At 40.9% G+C, this 16970-nt stretch overlaps 1 protein-coding gene across 1 annotated transcript in view; it reads right to left on the reverse strand.

Moving 5' to 3' along the window:
- DCDC2 (doublecortin domain containing 2) overlaps window positions 1–16970 on the reverse strand; it is a 199110-nt gene that overhangs the window by 114911 nt on the left and 67229 nt on the right. Inside the window, exon 7 of the mRNA XM_012458520.3 lies at window positions 5549–5711. Coding sequence (XP_012313943.2) covers window positions 5549–5711 — 163 coding nt within the window. The remainder of the gene's footprint in view (window positions 1–5548; window positions 5712–16970) is intronic.

Consider the following 16970-nt stretch of genomic DNA (forward strand, 5'->3'; position numbering starts at 1 on the left):
ACAATATATCCATGTAATAAAATTGCACTTGTTTCCCTTAAATTTACACAAATTAAGAAAAAAAATAAAACTTGTATTTCCCTGTTACAGGGTGAATGTGATGGCAAGGGATACCAATTAATCATAAATCTTACCTTAGCTTATTAAACAAAACCAGTGCGTCCCTTGGTGATGTCACCTTGGTGCCTTCTTACACACTTGCTTCCCGTACTTGATACCCCTTAGGAGGTGACACGTGGGAGAGCACATTTTCCCAATGTGCTTCCGGTTTTGTCTTCAGAGTCTCTTGTGCCTGGGAACCATGCAAGTGCCTGGGCTGGTTCATGGCTGAACCAAAGAAGCTCAAGTTTCAATGCCTCATAACTCTGAGGATGAATTGCAGTAACCCTTCATGCTTGGGGCGATGCAGGCAAACCATGTGCAGGTTGTAGCTATTAAGAAATTCAAGAGCATGACTGCTCAAGGCAGTCACCCAACAAGGTCATAATATTCAGACATCCTTCTGCCGGCACTGCACCTGCTCCCAATCAGTCATCAGGAGTCTAAAAATCACAAGTTTCATGGGAACTATCACAGAACCACACTGGGAATAAGCCAGGATTTGCATCAAGAAAAATACTGGCCCAAGTGTGGGCACACAGGCGTGCCCACTCATGCAAAGTGAAAGAGAGCCACATCCATCAAAAGAATACAACTCTTATTTTTGCCTTTTTAATACTTTGCCTTGAAAATATAATTATCCTTACAATGTAAGTCAAAGAGACCAGGCTATTTTTCTCTGTAGCCTTTTCAATATTCCTACAGAGACCTAAATTCACTATACTTCTTGTGTTCTACAAGAGTTCTAAAAGCACTACATTTTTTCGTGTACCTAATATTAATAATATCAGTTGATATGATCAATCATCCAAAATGCTATGTCAAAACAATTATCATTACTGTTTTGGTTACAGTGGTGAATGCAGCTAGTTACCAGCATCTAAAGCATATCTCAAGGCACTGCAACTCAAGTGGAAAGTGTAACAAAACATGTGCTGGCCAGTTAAGCTGGTATTTAAATGCAACGCTAAAAATGCATTTCACACCCAACTTCATCAATCACCAACCAATCCTACTTTGCATCTTGGCTACCAAAAGAAAATGGGATTTGTTTCCCTGAAGAAATATGTCACTGCTCTGCTTGAATTATTAAGCTTTACTATTACAGAGAGAAACAGAGTCAAAAAAAAAAAAAGAAGAAAAAAAAAATGAAACAAAATAGACCCAGGTTGCCATCTACAGACTGATATAAGCATTGCTCACTAATATAGCATTGGTAACTTGAGTAAGTAAATATCAGCAGTTTTTAAAAAAAGAAAAAACATGTGACTACAGTTTTAATTATAAAAAAAAATCAAGATAACCTATGAAGTCTCTTTTTTCTAATTAAAATGAAAATCGTACATAAGTAAAGAACACTAGATCAAACATTTGCACAAGTTAACATATGCTAGAATATAATCATAGATATTCAGCTTAACCCTAAAATTTATCACTTTGAAATAAAACTAAACAGCTTATTTAATATCTGACTTAAAATACATTGTAAGTAGGAAAAGATATGTAGATTTTATCTCTAAAACCAAATTTTTGCATGTTTTACATTATTATGAGTTCTTACACCCTTCACTTTCATTTTGCTTCCAATTCTTACCGCTTTTACCTTTCTAAAGAATAAGAGCCCTCTTGAAACATGAGTATTCAAAAGCACATACTTGGTTCTAATTACTAAAATAGATGGCATTAAAGTAAAAAGCAACTTTAATAATAAATGAATATGAAGGCTGAATTAAAGAATAAGAAAGAGAGAGAGAGAGGGACTTGATATTATAATCAGGAAATTTTCTATAGTCAAAGACATTTGCAGGGAAATCCATTAAGAAAAAAATTGCTCAATTTTCAGTAGTATGGATTTAAGCTAATATGTTTAAAGTTATCAAGTGATGGTTTAATCTAGTGAACTGCATAAAACTCCTTTTCATTTTTCCTGGGGGAAAAAAAATGTCTTTGGAAGACAAGATTCATTTTCCAGGTGCTATTTTCTTTCTATCCAAATAAAAAGATACAAAGTGCTTCTAGATCACTGGTACAAGCCTATTAGTGGGGGGAAAAAAAATCACTCCCTAAAACCTTCCTTTAAAAGACACCAGCAGTTGTTTCATGTAACAATGAGATCCAGCAGTTTAAAAACCTACAATCTGCACATTAGAAAACCACATCGGAAAACAGAGACTTAAAATGGGCTATTACCTAAAACAACTGCAGGTTTCTCTAAAGACAACATAAAAGAACAGCTGAAGGCTTACACCTTTTCTTTTTAAAATACATGCTTCAATATTAAACCTAATTTTTTATCTCCATGCCCACCAAGACAAATGTTGTTAAAAACTACTTGTGAATTTCTGCAAAAGCAAAAAGACCAATAATTCAACTTTTTTTTTTTTTTTTTTTTTTTTGGCAGGGTCTCTTTCTGTCATGCAGGCTGGAGTACAGTGCCACAATCATGGCTCACTGCAGCCTCAACCTTCTGGGCTCAAGTGAGCCTCCCACCTCAGCCTCCCAAGTAGCTAGGACTACAGGTCCATGTCACTATGCCCCACTAATTTTTTTTTTTTTTTTTTTTTTTTTTTGATAGAGACAGAGTTTGGCTATGTTGCCCAAGCTGGTCTCACTCAAGCAATCCCACACCCACCTTGGCCTCCCAAAGTGCTGGGATGACAGGCATGAGCCCCTGTGCCTGCCAATAATTCAACTTTTTAATGAAGGTTACTTCCCTATGAACAAGGACTATGTTAATACAGCCTCTTGTGTTCCCAACGTTTTACAAATGAGATAACCCGAAAAGATGATCGTTCTCTTTCTTCCAAAGGACAGCTACTTAATTTAAAGACTTTAAAAAAATATCCTGGAAGCAAGGATTGGGATTTCCATAGGCTAACAAGAACCTCACAGAAAAGAAGCAAATAACCTCTTAGGAATGGCTTTTAACCAAAAATAATTCACGAAAAGTTTAAAATGGGTCCTGTTTCATAGTGGGTTTTAAAGTATTAGAGACTTAACAATTTTTAAACTTTCATTATTCATTCACTCAACATTTATTAAGTGCCTCATATCTATGAGAGCTGTGCCAGTTGCTGGGAAATAAACTACTAGGACATAGCGCAAGGTTTTAGGGGCTTCCCAATCTAGTATGGATTAATTTTTTTAAAGCCTCTCTTATTTTTAGTGCTCAAGGTAAGGTATGTGCTTTGGGGCTGACTTCTTTTCTTTGGTTCCTGTCACAAATAGGCCCTCGGTAAATATTTGCTGACTATATTTCACCCTAGCCTCCTTGTTTTCTACTCACTGGGAAGAACTGTACAAATTTAAAGATAATCAAAACTTTAAAGAGACATCTTATCAAGAACCCACATTTTGCAGATAGATAATGGAGCTAAAAATAACTAAATAAATAAAGTTAAATGAGTTGTCCAAAGTCAATGGCGGGACTGGGACGAGAATCTAGGACTCGTGACTTCCAGTTCCTCTCCATCGTTTAGGTCTTTGGTGATTTAGACTCTCCATTCCTCTGTGGAACCGGTTCACCCATTTCGCCTGTTCTTTTAACCTAGCCCCATGCATCTTTGTTCTGACTCTTTAATCATTTGCGCAGCTTCCTCTAAACCCTCACAGGAGTTCAAACTGTCTCCTCAGCTGTGAAGTTCATATTAGCTCTAAATCTAAGGTGACTCTTCATCTCGACTTTGAAATAAGCTGGAGCTCCCAGGTAGAACATAGGGCTCTGCCCATGATTCTGAAACGGATCCCATCAAACCTCTTCCTGGCACCCCTCACTGTCCCACGGGTGGGGTTTGTAAGGGGATCTCAGGTGGGAGGAGCAGGATTCATTTCACCTCCCACCAGTCTGCTTCCCAACCAGCCATTCCCACCCCACTGTCACTCCACTCTGAGAACATGCTTGGAATGAAACCAAAAATCGCCCCTGTTCACAAAAACCTAACATCAAAGTTAACATTTTTCATTGCATACTTCCTTAGTCTACCATACTTTTATCTCATACCAATGAAATCTTGGACTAATGCAGTTTTTTATTTTATGTTATACCATCTCTCACCTGCTAGTGCAAGATGAAACTACATCTAATTTTGCTGAATATGTTATTGTTTACTGACAAAATTTTATGTCTGTTTAGCATTCTCTTGGTTATCAGCGTAAGTAACAAAATGACTTTTCAGGAAAGATGATCTGTGACTAATAAATCATAATGAATACGGGCAAGGTTACAGACACACAAGTAAGAGAGATCAGTATCATAGCAGCTGTAGGTAAAAATATAAATCAAGCAGTATCAGTGTGAGCAGAGGATAAGAAAAGCATACTTTTAATATAATACCACCACAAGATATATTTGTTCTCAAAACAAGTGTCCTCATGGCACGACATCTAATTACAAATAAAAACTTAGCATAAACAACCCTATCACAATGAGGGTGAAGGATATGAACAGACACTTTTCAAAAGAAGACATTTATGCAGCTAACAAACATATGAAAAAAAGCTCATCATCACTGGTCATTAGAGAAATGCAAATCAAACCACATCGAGATATCATTCACGCCAGTTAGAATGGCGATCATTTAAAAATCTGAAGACCCCAGATGCTGGAAAGGATGTGGAGAAATAGGAACGTTTTTACACTGTTGGTGGGAATGTAAATTAGTTCAACCATTGTGGAAGACAGCGTGGCAATTCCTCAAGGATCTAGAAATGGTAATACCATTTGACACAGTAATCCCATTACTGGGTATTTACCCAAAGGATTATAAATCGTTCTATTATGAAGACACATGTACATGTATGTTCATTGCAACACTGTTTACAATAGCAAAGACTTGGAACCAACCCAAATGTCCATCATCAATAGACTGGATAAAGAAAATGTGGCACATATTCACTATGGAATACTATGTAGCCATAAAAAAGGATGAGTTCATGTCCTTTGCAGGGACATGGATGAAGCTGGAAACCATCATTCTCAGCAAACTGACAAGAACAGAAAATGAAACACTGCATGTTCTCACTCATAAGTGCGTGCTGAACAATGAGAACACATGGACACAGGGAGGGGAACATCACGCACTGGGGTCTGTTGGGGGTTGGGGGTCTAGGGGAGCGATAGCAAGGGGTGGGGAGATTGAGGAGAGATAACATTAGGAGAAATACCTAATGTAGGTGCTGGGGGGATGGAGGCAGCAAACCACCATGGCACATGTATACCTATGTAATAATACTGCACGATCTGCACATGTACCCCAGAACTTAAAGTATAATAATAAAACAAAAAAACTAAGCATAAAAACTACAGCATCTCTCAGACACAAATACAATTTTCTTTGAAAACTCTCATATATGACAATAAGGAATATCTTCTGGAGGCCCAGGAAAACAAATGGATCTATTTAAGAATTAAAATTGTAACACAGCCTTAGGATAATAATAACACACTTACCACTGTTTGGAATGGTTTCTTGTGAATTCTTTAACTTTACATTTTGTTTCACTTTCGTCAGTTTTTCTGAATTTACATCTTCTTTTTTCCCTTTTCTCTTCAGGGGCTGAGGAGATGAGTTGTCACTGGATCCAACTGTTGACTTCGACTGGCGATTATTTCCCTAAATGGCAAAATATTACCCCCTTATTGTTAGCTAATGAACTCTCAGAAAGATTCCTAGTAAATACACGTCATTAACTATTGGTAAGCAGGGCAGGGGCATGCATTGTCCCAGTTCTGCAACTGCCCATCTTCATACAGTCACTCCAAATATATCTTCCCAGAGGCAAAAGGGTCTAGGAGAGGACAGAGGATAAAAACAATAGCTAACAATCACTGGGTTTTTGATATGTACCAGGTACCCTGTAAAACAGTATTTGCCCAGTCCTCACACTAGCCCTGTGAGATAGACACCACTGTTACCACACCACTGTGCAGAAGAGTGAGTGGAGTTTAGAGGACAAATCTTGCGTAAGGTTCTGTAGCCAGTCAGGGGCAGAGCAGCTGCCTCCAAAACCACTGTAAATCCACTGCCTTAGCCATCCTCCCACTCCCACACCTTTCTGCAGAATCACCCAGTCTCTGTTGGATGAGAAATGGTGACTGACCCCAGAGCGATCAATTAATCTACAAATACTTTCTTAACAAATTGTCACTATGGGTATACAGACGTCATCCTACAACAAGCAGCTGTACACTGTGCTTGCAGATATTCTCCAGTGTTAATGAGTGTGTTGGTGACCACCATGGTCTCTAAGAATTGCAAATCCAGAGCAACACATAGACTCGAGGCTCAGGACCACATGTACCCACTTGCTCCCGAGGGAGCTGCACAGCTAAGGGGCCCCTACTCCTACAAGGAGGCAGCCAGGCTGATCACACCTTCCATGGTTATCTCTGGTCCCCATGTGCCCCTCACAATAAAGACCCTGTGGCTGCCCAAAGTGGGCTCCTACACATGAGTGAGGTTGAGTTTCGGTGGCTCTCATTACTGGCCCAGTACAGCTCCTGGGGAGCCACAGGGCAGCCACTACAGTGGAGGCTACTGCAAGGAACAGCTGTGCTGATACTTAGCTACTGCTTGGCCACTGCTACACCAAGAAACTCCCTCTTGCCAGGCACGGTAGTCCCAGCTACTTAGGAGGTAGTGGTGGCAGGATCACTTGTGTCAGGAGTTTGAGGCCAGCCTAAGCAACGTAGCAGGGCCCTCCATCTCTGAAATTAAAAAGTAGCCTGGTGTGGTGGTGCATGCCTGTAGCCCCAACTACTCAAGAGGCTGACACATGTGACCTCAGTCACATCAGGGTCACCACCTACAGAGGTCTGTCCTGCAGACCCTGACTCAATGATGGATACATATATGCACTCTCACACCCATTATAGTCATTCAGGTGGACTAGGGAAGGTCGCCGGCTGCTGTCAGAAGGGGAATACAGCTAAGGGACCAAGACTCCCTCTGGATTCTCACATTTTTTCAGTGTAAATTTCATAAAAGAGGTTCTAAGTCAACATGCTTGTGGATAATTCACATGGTTAAAAGAGTGGTTTTATGAATGATAAAAGCTTTTGGTTCCGGGAGGGCCCACAGTAAAGACCATTAACGGTAATTACCCGCCTTTGACCTCCCACTCAGAGGGCCATCAGCACAAAGTTTACATGAGCAAACAAATTAGAGTAGGGACAAAGGAATGGGGGGTAAACAGACAACTGGGAAAACCTCTTATCATCCCTATCTTTTTCCTATGCTAACTTAATGAACTGGCTTCCTTCAGCCTGTCCCAATAAAACCTTTCCGCCTTCCAAAAGGTGTGAGACTGTAATCTATAGCTTTCCCCAACATTTCCCTAATATTTTGCCAGCCACCCCGAGTGAATCTCAACAGACACAGGAGGACCACTTGAGCCCAAGAGTCCGAGACTGCAGTGAGCTGTGATCACACCACTGTACTCCAGCCTGGGCAACAGAATGAGACCCTATCTCTAACCAAAAGAAAAGATAAAGATAAAGAAACTTCCTCTTACTAAGGTAGCCCTGGCTCTCAGATGCTCAGGGACTAAACATACGTGAGAGTATATGGTGTGAGGCTGCAGGTGGTGGAAAGAACGCAAGTTTTAGAAACCCCAAATACATGGCTCAGAGCTACTGCTCTGCCACTGAACACAAGGGACCACGGGCTAAGTAACTCTTAATTTCTCTAAGCCTCAGTTTCCTCATTATTTGAGTGGAGTTAATGTACTTGCCTTTAGGTCTCGCATGAGGACATAATGAGAAGGCTTATCAAGTGACTAGTTCAGTCCCTGATGTATAGTGTTTGTTTAATAAGTATCAGAATGCTTTCTTCAAGAGCAGAGAGTTAATCTTTTTCTTAAAAATCATATCGGGCCGGGTGCAGTGGCTCACGCCTATAATCCCAGCACTTTGGGAGGCCGAGGCAGGTGGATCACGAGGTCAAGAGATCGAGACCATCCCGGTCAACAAGGTGAAACCCCATCTCTACTAAAAAATACAAAAAATTAGCTGGGCATGGTGGCGCACGCCTGTAGTCCCAGCTACTCGGGAGGCTGAGGCAGGAGAATTGCTTGAACCCAGGAGGCGGAGGTTGCGGTGAGCCGAGATCGCGCAATTGCACTCCAGCCTGGGTAACAAGAGCAAAACTCCATCTCAAAAAAAAAAAAAAAAGAAAAAAATCATATCAAGCTTATACCATATTGAGTGTAATCTTTATGCAACATCGGTACTATGCTTGTGTCTGAAAGTAAATGTAGTAATATTAAACAAATCTGCCTAGAAAACGATTATAACTGTTCATTTTAAACATTTATATATTCAGTCATCCAGAAGCATTTAAATGGTTTTAGCCATCACCCAGTTAGGAACAGAAAAATTCACAGCCCTACAAATGAAGTTATTTGTGCTATTTTGTCATAGCCTACCAGTAAATGAATTATGCATAGGTTTGTTAACAGTACGAAAACTTGTCCAAATCTATAACACTTTTTGTGTAATTTAATTTCCTATTCTAACAGCAATTTAAACATACAGTTTCCATTTAATTATTATAGTAACTGCAACCAGAGTTCCTTTTTTCTTTTCTTCAAGGATTCTTTCTTGAGAATCTTAAACTCAGCCATAAACTGTCTGGCAGAGGAAACAGATATGCAATTATAGTAGAGCCTCCAAATCCATCAGCCAAGTATCATAGTCCCTTTTATTCTCAATGGAGCCTTTCAACCCAAGATTTTTTTTTTTTTTTTTTTTTTTTTTTGAGATAGAGTCTTGCTCTGTCAGCCAGGCTGGAGTGCAGTGGTACGCTCTCGGCTCACTGCAAACTTTGCTTCCCAGGTTCAAGGAATTCTCCTATCTCAGCCTCCCGAGTAGCTGGGATTACAGGTGTGTGTCACCACACCCAGCTAATTTTTTTGTATTTTTAGTAGAGATGGGGTTTCACCATGTTGACCAGGCTGATCTTGAACTCCTGACCTCAGGTGATCCACCCTCCTCAGTCTCCCAGATTGCTGGGATTTACAGGTGTGAGCCACTGCACGTGGCCAATTTTAAAATTTTAAAAGCTTTAGATGAGAGGATTAACCTTTCACAAGCAGTTAGCAAGCCTACTAGAATGTTCTGAGATGCTGTTGAACTTGAAGGGACTGGAGTGGAACCTAATGAATGAGAAAGCCTGGCACTCAGCAGGCTCATTTTCTGCAACTCTCTGGGGTAAGCATTACTCACAAAGGGGTGCCACAGGGGAGACACAGAAGCCCCACTCTGGAGTACGTGTCATTCTAAGTCACCTCTCTTGTTTATGAAAAGACAGCAAAGTTCTGATTTATCAAATTTCTGATAAAGACACTTGAAAAGGGGTCACTTTGGAGCACTAAGGAAGACTAATTAATTCAAATAACTACATAATGCACATATTTGGTAGGTGACACTTACTCATACATTCAATTATTAATTAATAACTAATCTCCAGGCACTTTGTGAGTAAAAAGTAAACCAAACTTGGAGACAGGAAAGAACTTTTTTGTAATTAGAAAATATTAAATAATTGAAATGCTTTTCTTTTCTGGGTTTTTTTGTTTGTTTTAGATATGCTCTTGTTAGGTTTCCCAGGCTGGCCTCAAACTCCAGACTCAAGCTATCTTCCCACCCCAGCCTCCTCAATAGCTGGGATTACAAGCGTGTGTCACTGCACCCAGCTAAATGTTTTTCTTTTTTTTAAAAAAAAAGAAGGTGAAGGGGGAGAAGAGAAAAAAGTTGATTCATCTACAGTGTTAATAATGTGAAAATAAATACATTATATATATAAATATATAATATAAATTATATACACATAACTCATATGTTTGTATTATACAATTACATAAATTATATATAGAGAGGGAAAAGGACAAAGGGAGAGAGGGAGGTTTGTTTTTTCTATAAGGCTTCCACATGTGACTTGTAACTCAAATACATAGATAGTCATTGCTATTTGCAGGGCATAAGAGACAGAGGAGTTTTGCTATCTTATACACCTATACCAGTAAATAAAACAGTATCACTGAGTGCCTCTTAGGTGCTACATACACATTAACACAAATACTTACCATATAGATAAGCAGTATTCTCACCATTTTATGGATAAATAAATTAACTTTCTCAGGGTCTGATTTTTCTACTGCCTTGAAGCTTTCCAATGCTCAAAGCACTAAAACCTTCTATTATATGTATGGTTCCCTAAAACAGTCATCCCAGAAGTAACAAATTATGACTTTATCTCAAAGTGGAAGAAATCAAGAAGCAGCCTAATTTTACAGGGTGTCCTATGGAAAAACTAGACCCCAGGAGATACCCAACCACTGTCCTGCCGTTTGTCACACATGCATATCAGTATATTCGAGAGGAATACAAAACCTTTGGACCAAACAAACAAAAAGCCAAAAACAGCCTCCATTCACCCCTCACTCTACCAAGATTGGGATTTATTTTATTTGTTTTGTTTTCTTGAGACTCTTACTCTATCACCCAGGCTAGAGTGCAGTAGGGCAATATCAGCTCACTGCAACCTCTGCCTCCCGAGTTCAAGCAATTCTCATGTCTCAGCCTCCCGAGTAGCTGGGATTACAGACACCCGCCACCATGCCCGGCTATTTTTTTGTACTTTTAGTAGGGACGGGCTTTCACCGCATTGGCCAGGCTGTTCTCGAACTCCTCACCTCAAATGATCCTCCCGCCTTGGCCTCCCAAAGTGCTGGGATTACAGGCGTGAGCCACCGCACCTGCCCAAGGCTGGGATATTCTTTAAATAGTTCCCTAGGCTCTTTCCAACAAGATCCAACCAACTCAGGTTTTTTTCATTAGCATATAAACTCATTTGTAGTCCCATGAAAATGTGCCAAAAATATATAGACCATAAAACATCAAATTTAAAATAATTTTGTGAGAGGTTTGCCTCAGTGAGCAACCTCACAATGTGTGTAGTTCAGGGGTGCACCCAGAGATATTATGAGCTGGGGTGGGGGGGCGGGGACTAGACGGTGACTCCACCTGACATTTCTTTCATCTGCATATCTGCTGATGACAGGAGTAAGAAGCCCTTTTACCCACACCAGCCTCAGTTTCCCCCATGGCAAAATAAAGTTTTTGGGGTATGAGGAATTTACTTTAATATGTTTATAACCTGCTTCACAGTGACGTTGTGATACTTGGATAATAATGAATTTTTTATCAAAAGCTTAGAAATCATAATATTTGATCCTGCAATCTACTGGCCATAAGATATATAAGCCGAATGGTAATAAGGATGACAAAAGATCACTTAGTCATTGGCTTTAACTTTCAAATACGTTTCTGATTTTTCATCTTTTCCAATAGAGGGCACTGCGATTCTACCTGGTGTCACCTTGCCACTGGAAAGCAGCCTTCTGCAGATGGGTTTATTTTTCAAGCTCAGGGAATTTAAGATAATTTACTTACACCTTCCTTTTGTTTTTAAGGCTAGAATCACAACTTGAAATTTTTCTCAACATGCTAATTTCTGTGACTTGCAGCACTGCGTCTGTATGAGGAATGACTTCCTGTCTTGCTGACCAACTCAGTTGTGCACCAGCAATGGTCCCTGTATAGTCCATGGCTGCTGCTTTCTCTCTTTCTCTCAAGTTCTACCAGTCCCTCATCCACACTCCCTTCTATATACAAAAGAGCAATTCCTAAAAAGCCATGTAGGAAAAATAAATTTCTCAAACTCTAGTTCTGTGTCCCCTTTGATTTGCATCACGAGTTGAGATGCCTTCTCCATTGATTTTGCAGTGGTTCCTAAAGCTGGAAGCTAAGCTTGCCCCACGCAGCCCCTTTCACTCACACCCCTCCTCTCAGTGTCAGGCAGCTAATGATCTATTAAATGCATGCATTCTCCAGGGAACCAATTCATTATAGGAAAGGAGTAAATTAATCCTGTTAAAAATCGAGTGTGTGACTTCGGATTTACTGGCACAGGAAGTTCTGTGTGGCTTGATGCCAAACTCACACACTGGCTAAGCCGAGTTAGTGAGAGCCTAGCAGGCACTGGGCACCATGCCAGGGGTTATTCTCCTCTACTCAAACGTAACCTCCTGAAAGAGGCCTTTCCAACAACCCAGCTGAAATAGCACACTCTTTCACTTCCTCTTCCCATGTCTTCATGTATTTTTATTCATGCTTATCCCTAGTGGATATCACATGTATTGCGCATTTGTTGCTGGAATGTAACCTCCATGCATTTAGTATTTTAGAATCTCTGGGCCCTGAAGCACCAGAACAGTGCCCAGGACATCATATGAACTCAATAAATCGTGTTGAATCAATGAATCCATCAATGACAATATGCTCAAAGGGGGTTATAACAGATGTCTGCCCCCACTGCAGCCACCTATCAAACTCACCTGTATCACATACCCGTACTCCAGCCATCCCACTGCCTCCTGCTTCTATTCTTGCCCCGACCCACTTCCCTATACATACAATAGCCAGAATGAGCACTTAGCAATGTGAAGCAAATTATATCATTCCCTTCCTATAACCCTCAAATGGCACCCCATTAAGAAATAAAATCCAAATTCCTCGCATGCCTGCCTGCCCAATTTCAGCTCCAAGCACCCTGGCCTTCTTTCTGCCCTCCTCGTACGCCGGGCCTTTAGCAAGGGCCTGTGTGACTTTGTTTCCTCTGCGTTGGATGCTCTTCTTCCCCTGCCTCATCCCTGCACAGCTGGCTCTGTTATATCACTAAGGTCTCAGTTTTAGACAATTTTATAGAAATCAATGCCCTGCCACATATTCTTTTCCTCACAGCACTTATCACCATCTGAAATTATTTGTGCATTTGTGTTTGTGTATGTGTGTGTGTGGTTTTATTTATTTATTTATTTATTTTGCAGAAAGTGATTTATTTAGGTAGAGAGAAAGATAAGAGAGAGAAAGCTCCCATGAGGATTGTGGAAGGGGACCCAAGTATGGAATCCCAGAGAGGAAAGCAGCTTTCACACTGAGTGGAAGGGGACTCCAGAGGGGGAAATCCCAGAGAGAGAGAAAGCTTCCACAAGAATGGTGGAAGGGGAGCCAAAGATGGAATCCCTATTTGTACATTTGTTTACTAGTTCTCCCATCCTTCCCATCCAACCCCCCCAAACACACACATACACACACGCACGCATGCACACACGCACTGGAATGAAAGCACCATGCAGTCCAAGTCCTTGTCTATCTACCATTATAGGCTCAGTACCTCCAGCAGTTTCTGGCACTGAGTTGGTGCTCAGTGAATATGTTTGGAATGGATGATGGATGGGGTACATGAATACACAGTGCTACGGGCACACTTTAGAAAGATGGACAAACTCTGCTACCATACTACTTTTCTAAGTCATAGTGTGAAACTACATTTGACACCTTTGTCTTTGCTTTCTATGGGGTGTAAATATACACCATGACTGAGTCTTTGTTTAACTTAACTTCCTCCATGATGCGTCTCCTGACACACCTATCTTGTTTTCCTTTTTCCATCTCTCATATGACTCTGCACTTTCCTTTCATTTCTATCATACTTCGTAAGTATCTATTGATTTATGGAATCGTTTGTTTCACCTTTGTCTCCTTGAGTGGACCATGAGTCAGAGAGAACATCCAATCTTTGTGTTCATTGCTGTATCCCCGGGGCTTACTATCGTGCCATACGCATGGAAAATTCAATCATCAGATGAACTGATGTGATGCCCTTGATGGGTCACAGTATCCACAGCATACAGTCTAATAAACTTCCAAATGAGCAAGAAATACAATTGCATATATGTACCTACACATGCATTTTAAAGCAAGAAATGCTTTATCCATTTTTAATGAAAATTTTAGTTTTTCAAATTTCAGAATAATAAACATATAATTCCAAAGTTCAGTCACTGTGAATGCAAAGAGTTGGGCCATGATTTTTGTCCTGACATCAACTTTCCCTGTGACTTGGGGTCAATTATTCAATTACAATGGGTCTCTGTTTAACTATCATTCCTCCAGCTGTAGTGTAAGAATTAACAAGCTATTATCTATACAGGACACAGAAGGGATTCTGCTAGAGTCCTAAAGAAAAACAAACAAACAAAAAAGCAAAATACAATTTCCAATCCCTAAATTCATGGGTTTTATTTGGCTTTATAGTAGCTATGATATATTTTTCAACTACTGAAATATTCTTCTCACTCCTCTTTCACCCCACGCCTGTGAAGTTAGGCTGCCTCGAGCCTGGGCCCTCTGCGGTTCTCACTGCACTGTCTCCCTCTGGGCTCCCCTCATCCATTCTCTCACTTGGCAGCAGCAGTGAGACGTGCTCAGTGCAAGCTGTGCTGGGTGATGAAGCACCACAGTGACGCCATGTCTGCTCTTCAACTAGGACCATTCCACGGCTGGTCAAATCTGCGACTCAGGCCAGGTGCAGTGGCTCACACGTGGAATCCTAACACTTTGGGAGGCCAAGGCAGGCCAATCGCTTGAGCCCAGAACTTTGAGAACAGGCTGGACAACAAGATGAAACTCTGTCTCTACAATAAACACAAAAATCACGGGGATGCACGCCTGGAGTCCCAGCTACTTGGGAGACTGAGGTGAGAGGATCGCTTGAGCCTTGGAGATCAAGGCTACAGTAAATCATGATCATGCCACTGCACACCACCCTGGGTGACACAGTGACACCCTGTCTCCAAAAAAAAAAAAAGCCTGCAACTCTACAACTTCAGTCCTGAGGTCCTCGGCAGGCCTCAGCTCTGCCATTTACAACTGCTGGCCACACACTTTCAACTCCATTTCCTGATGATACTTCCAACTCAACATGTTTGAAATTACGTAGGTCAGTATTTGCTCTGACTGCCCTCTTCTTGGCGACAGAACTATCATTTTCTCAAATTCCAAGCTTAAAAACCTCAGTTATCTGTGGCCCCAACCTCTCCATTCCTCTCTATTAACCCCTTGTATCCAGTCATCACACAAATCCTTTGTTCCTTGGTTTCTTCCTGAACAATCATCACTTCCTGCTGCCTCTGCCACCTCCCCCGTCTAGACTCTTACCCCCTTATCCCAAGACAGCTGCTACTGCCTCACAAGCGTCGACTTATCTATGGCTTCTCGCCATGTGAAATCTTTCTCCATGTACAAGATCTGATGTTCCCCAAATGGACTCAGATTAAAATTCTCACCTCTCAGAAGGATAAAGACTAGACTTTTCAATCTTTTGTTCAAGGTCACGCAATAACTGCCACCACCTACCACGTCAGGCACAGGAGCCCCCACACCAAAAAGGACCATCTGATCCAGTCAGCCTAAGGGACTCACTGTCCTGGGGCTCGGGAGCAGGAGCTCTGGGCCAGCTGTATGGATGCAATTCCTCCCCTGCTATTTGCTCAATAGGAGCCTTTGTTTGTATTTTATGTCATGTTATTTTGTTTCATTTTTTTTTGAGACAGGGTTTCACTCTGTTGCCCAGGCTGGAGTGCAGTGGCGCAATCTCAGCTGACTGCAACCTCTGCCTTCAATGGGAGCTTTTGGACATGTCGCTTCTCCTCTGAGAACTTCCTTTTCTCATTTCCTTCTTAAACGCAGATGACAAAGATGCCTGCCTTGTGGGGTGAGGTTAAATAACTCACTCCTGTAAAGAGCCTGGCATAGTGCTGAGCCGTCAAGTACCCAGTAAGTGTCAGTCAGCGTAACTTCTTCGCATGCCCACGTCTGCTCCGTTCCTCTCACCCTCCCTTGGACCTGAAGGCCCTCTCCCATCATCTACCTTTTTCTGAATTTTAAACAGTCTCAAAGGCAGAGCTCAAATTCAACTTCCTCTGTGTACTGCTGCCATGGTCCATTCATTCCTTCCCTCCCTCTCATGGTCACCAATCTCTATATATTTGGTGTTTCACATTAGCTTCTTCCCTTTTTAAGCTATCTTCTTTAAGTAGATTGTAGGTTGCCTGAGGGCAAGAGCTACATTGATTTTTATTTTATTTTTGTCATAAATAGTACCACGGTCTCAGCTAATGAGTTCTTAATAAATATCTGCTATGCTGAGTTCAGCACTACTTATATACACAAAATTATTTTTCTTTCTTTCAAGAATTGCCCATGATATAACAAACAAAATGGAGGGATCTAAATCATTAGGAGATATCATTTCCTAGAAATCATTTACTTTACAGAATAGCAAATTAAGAATGTTGCTTAGTTAATTCAGGGTGTGGGTGGGGGGGTGTCAAATCAGTTCTGATCACAACTTGTCAGGCAATTCAACCAAAAGAGAAGAAAGAGAAGCATCAGTCAGGAAGAACTGCCAAGGCGACACTCCGGCCTGTCATGGGGCTCACCCCATCGTGGAGCACAGACTGGAAATACAAGTTGATCAGGAAATGACCTACTGAAAGCTGTCACTGCTCCCACAGAGTAGGTATTTAATAAATGTTTGCTGAACTAACAAACGATGAATAAATGATAAATGGAAAAAATTTGGATGACAAACTAAATACTCGGAACAATTGTCAATCTTTTCAAGGAATATAAATGAGGATTACCCCTTTTCTCACCAAAACTTCCCTTTTAGCCTTTGTTAAAGATAGAAACCAAGACTAGATGATCATTGATGTGACTTACTGCAATAGTTCTCAGAGTTTCATGTGTTACTGCCAAGATTTTCAGCACAATATAAATTATGTCAGGTGTATACACAAGGAAAAATGTTAAAATACATATTCTAAAAATGTTAGCTCTGTTTAGGGTAGTTGTAACAGTAAAGTTCTAGTGCTGTTTCACATAACTGGTTATACGCCACAAAGCGGCTAAGTTTTATCTCTTGGAACTTAATTGAAACCCAAAGGACAGTGTCTTTGTATCATAT

This window comes from Aotus nancymaae, unplaced genomic scaffold (assembly GCF_030222135.1).
Source record: "Aotus nancymaae isolate 86718 unplaced genomic scaffold, 86718_ANA_hifiasm-v0.15.2.pri h1tg000051l, whole genome shotgun sequence".
Taxonomy (NCBI): Eukaryota; Metazoa; Chordata; class Mammalia; order Primates; family Aotidae; genus Aotus; species Aotus nancymaae.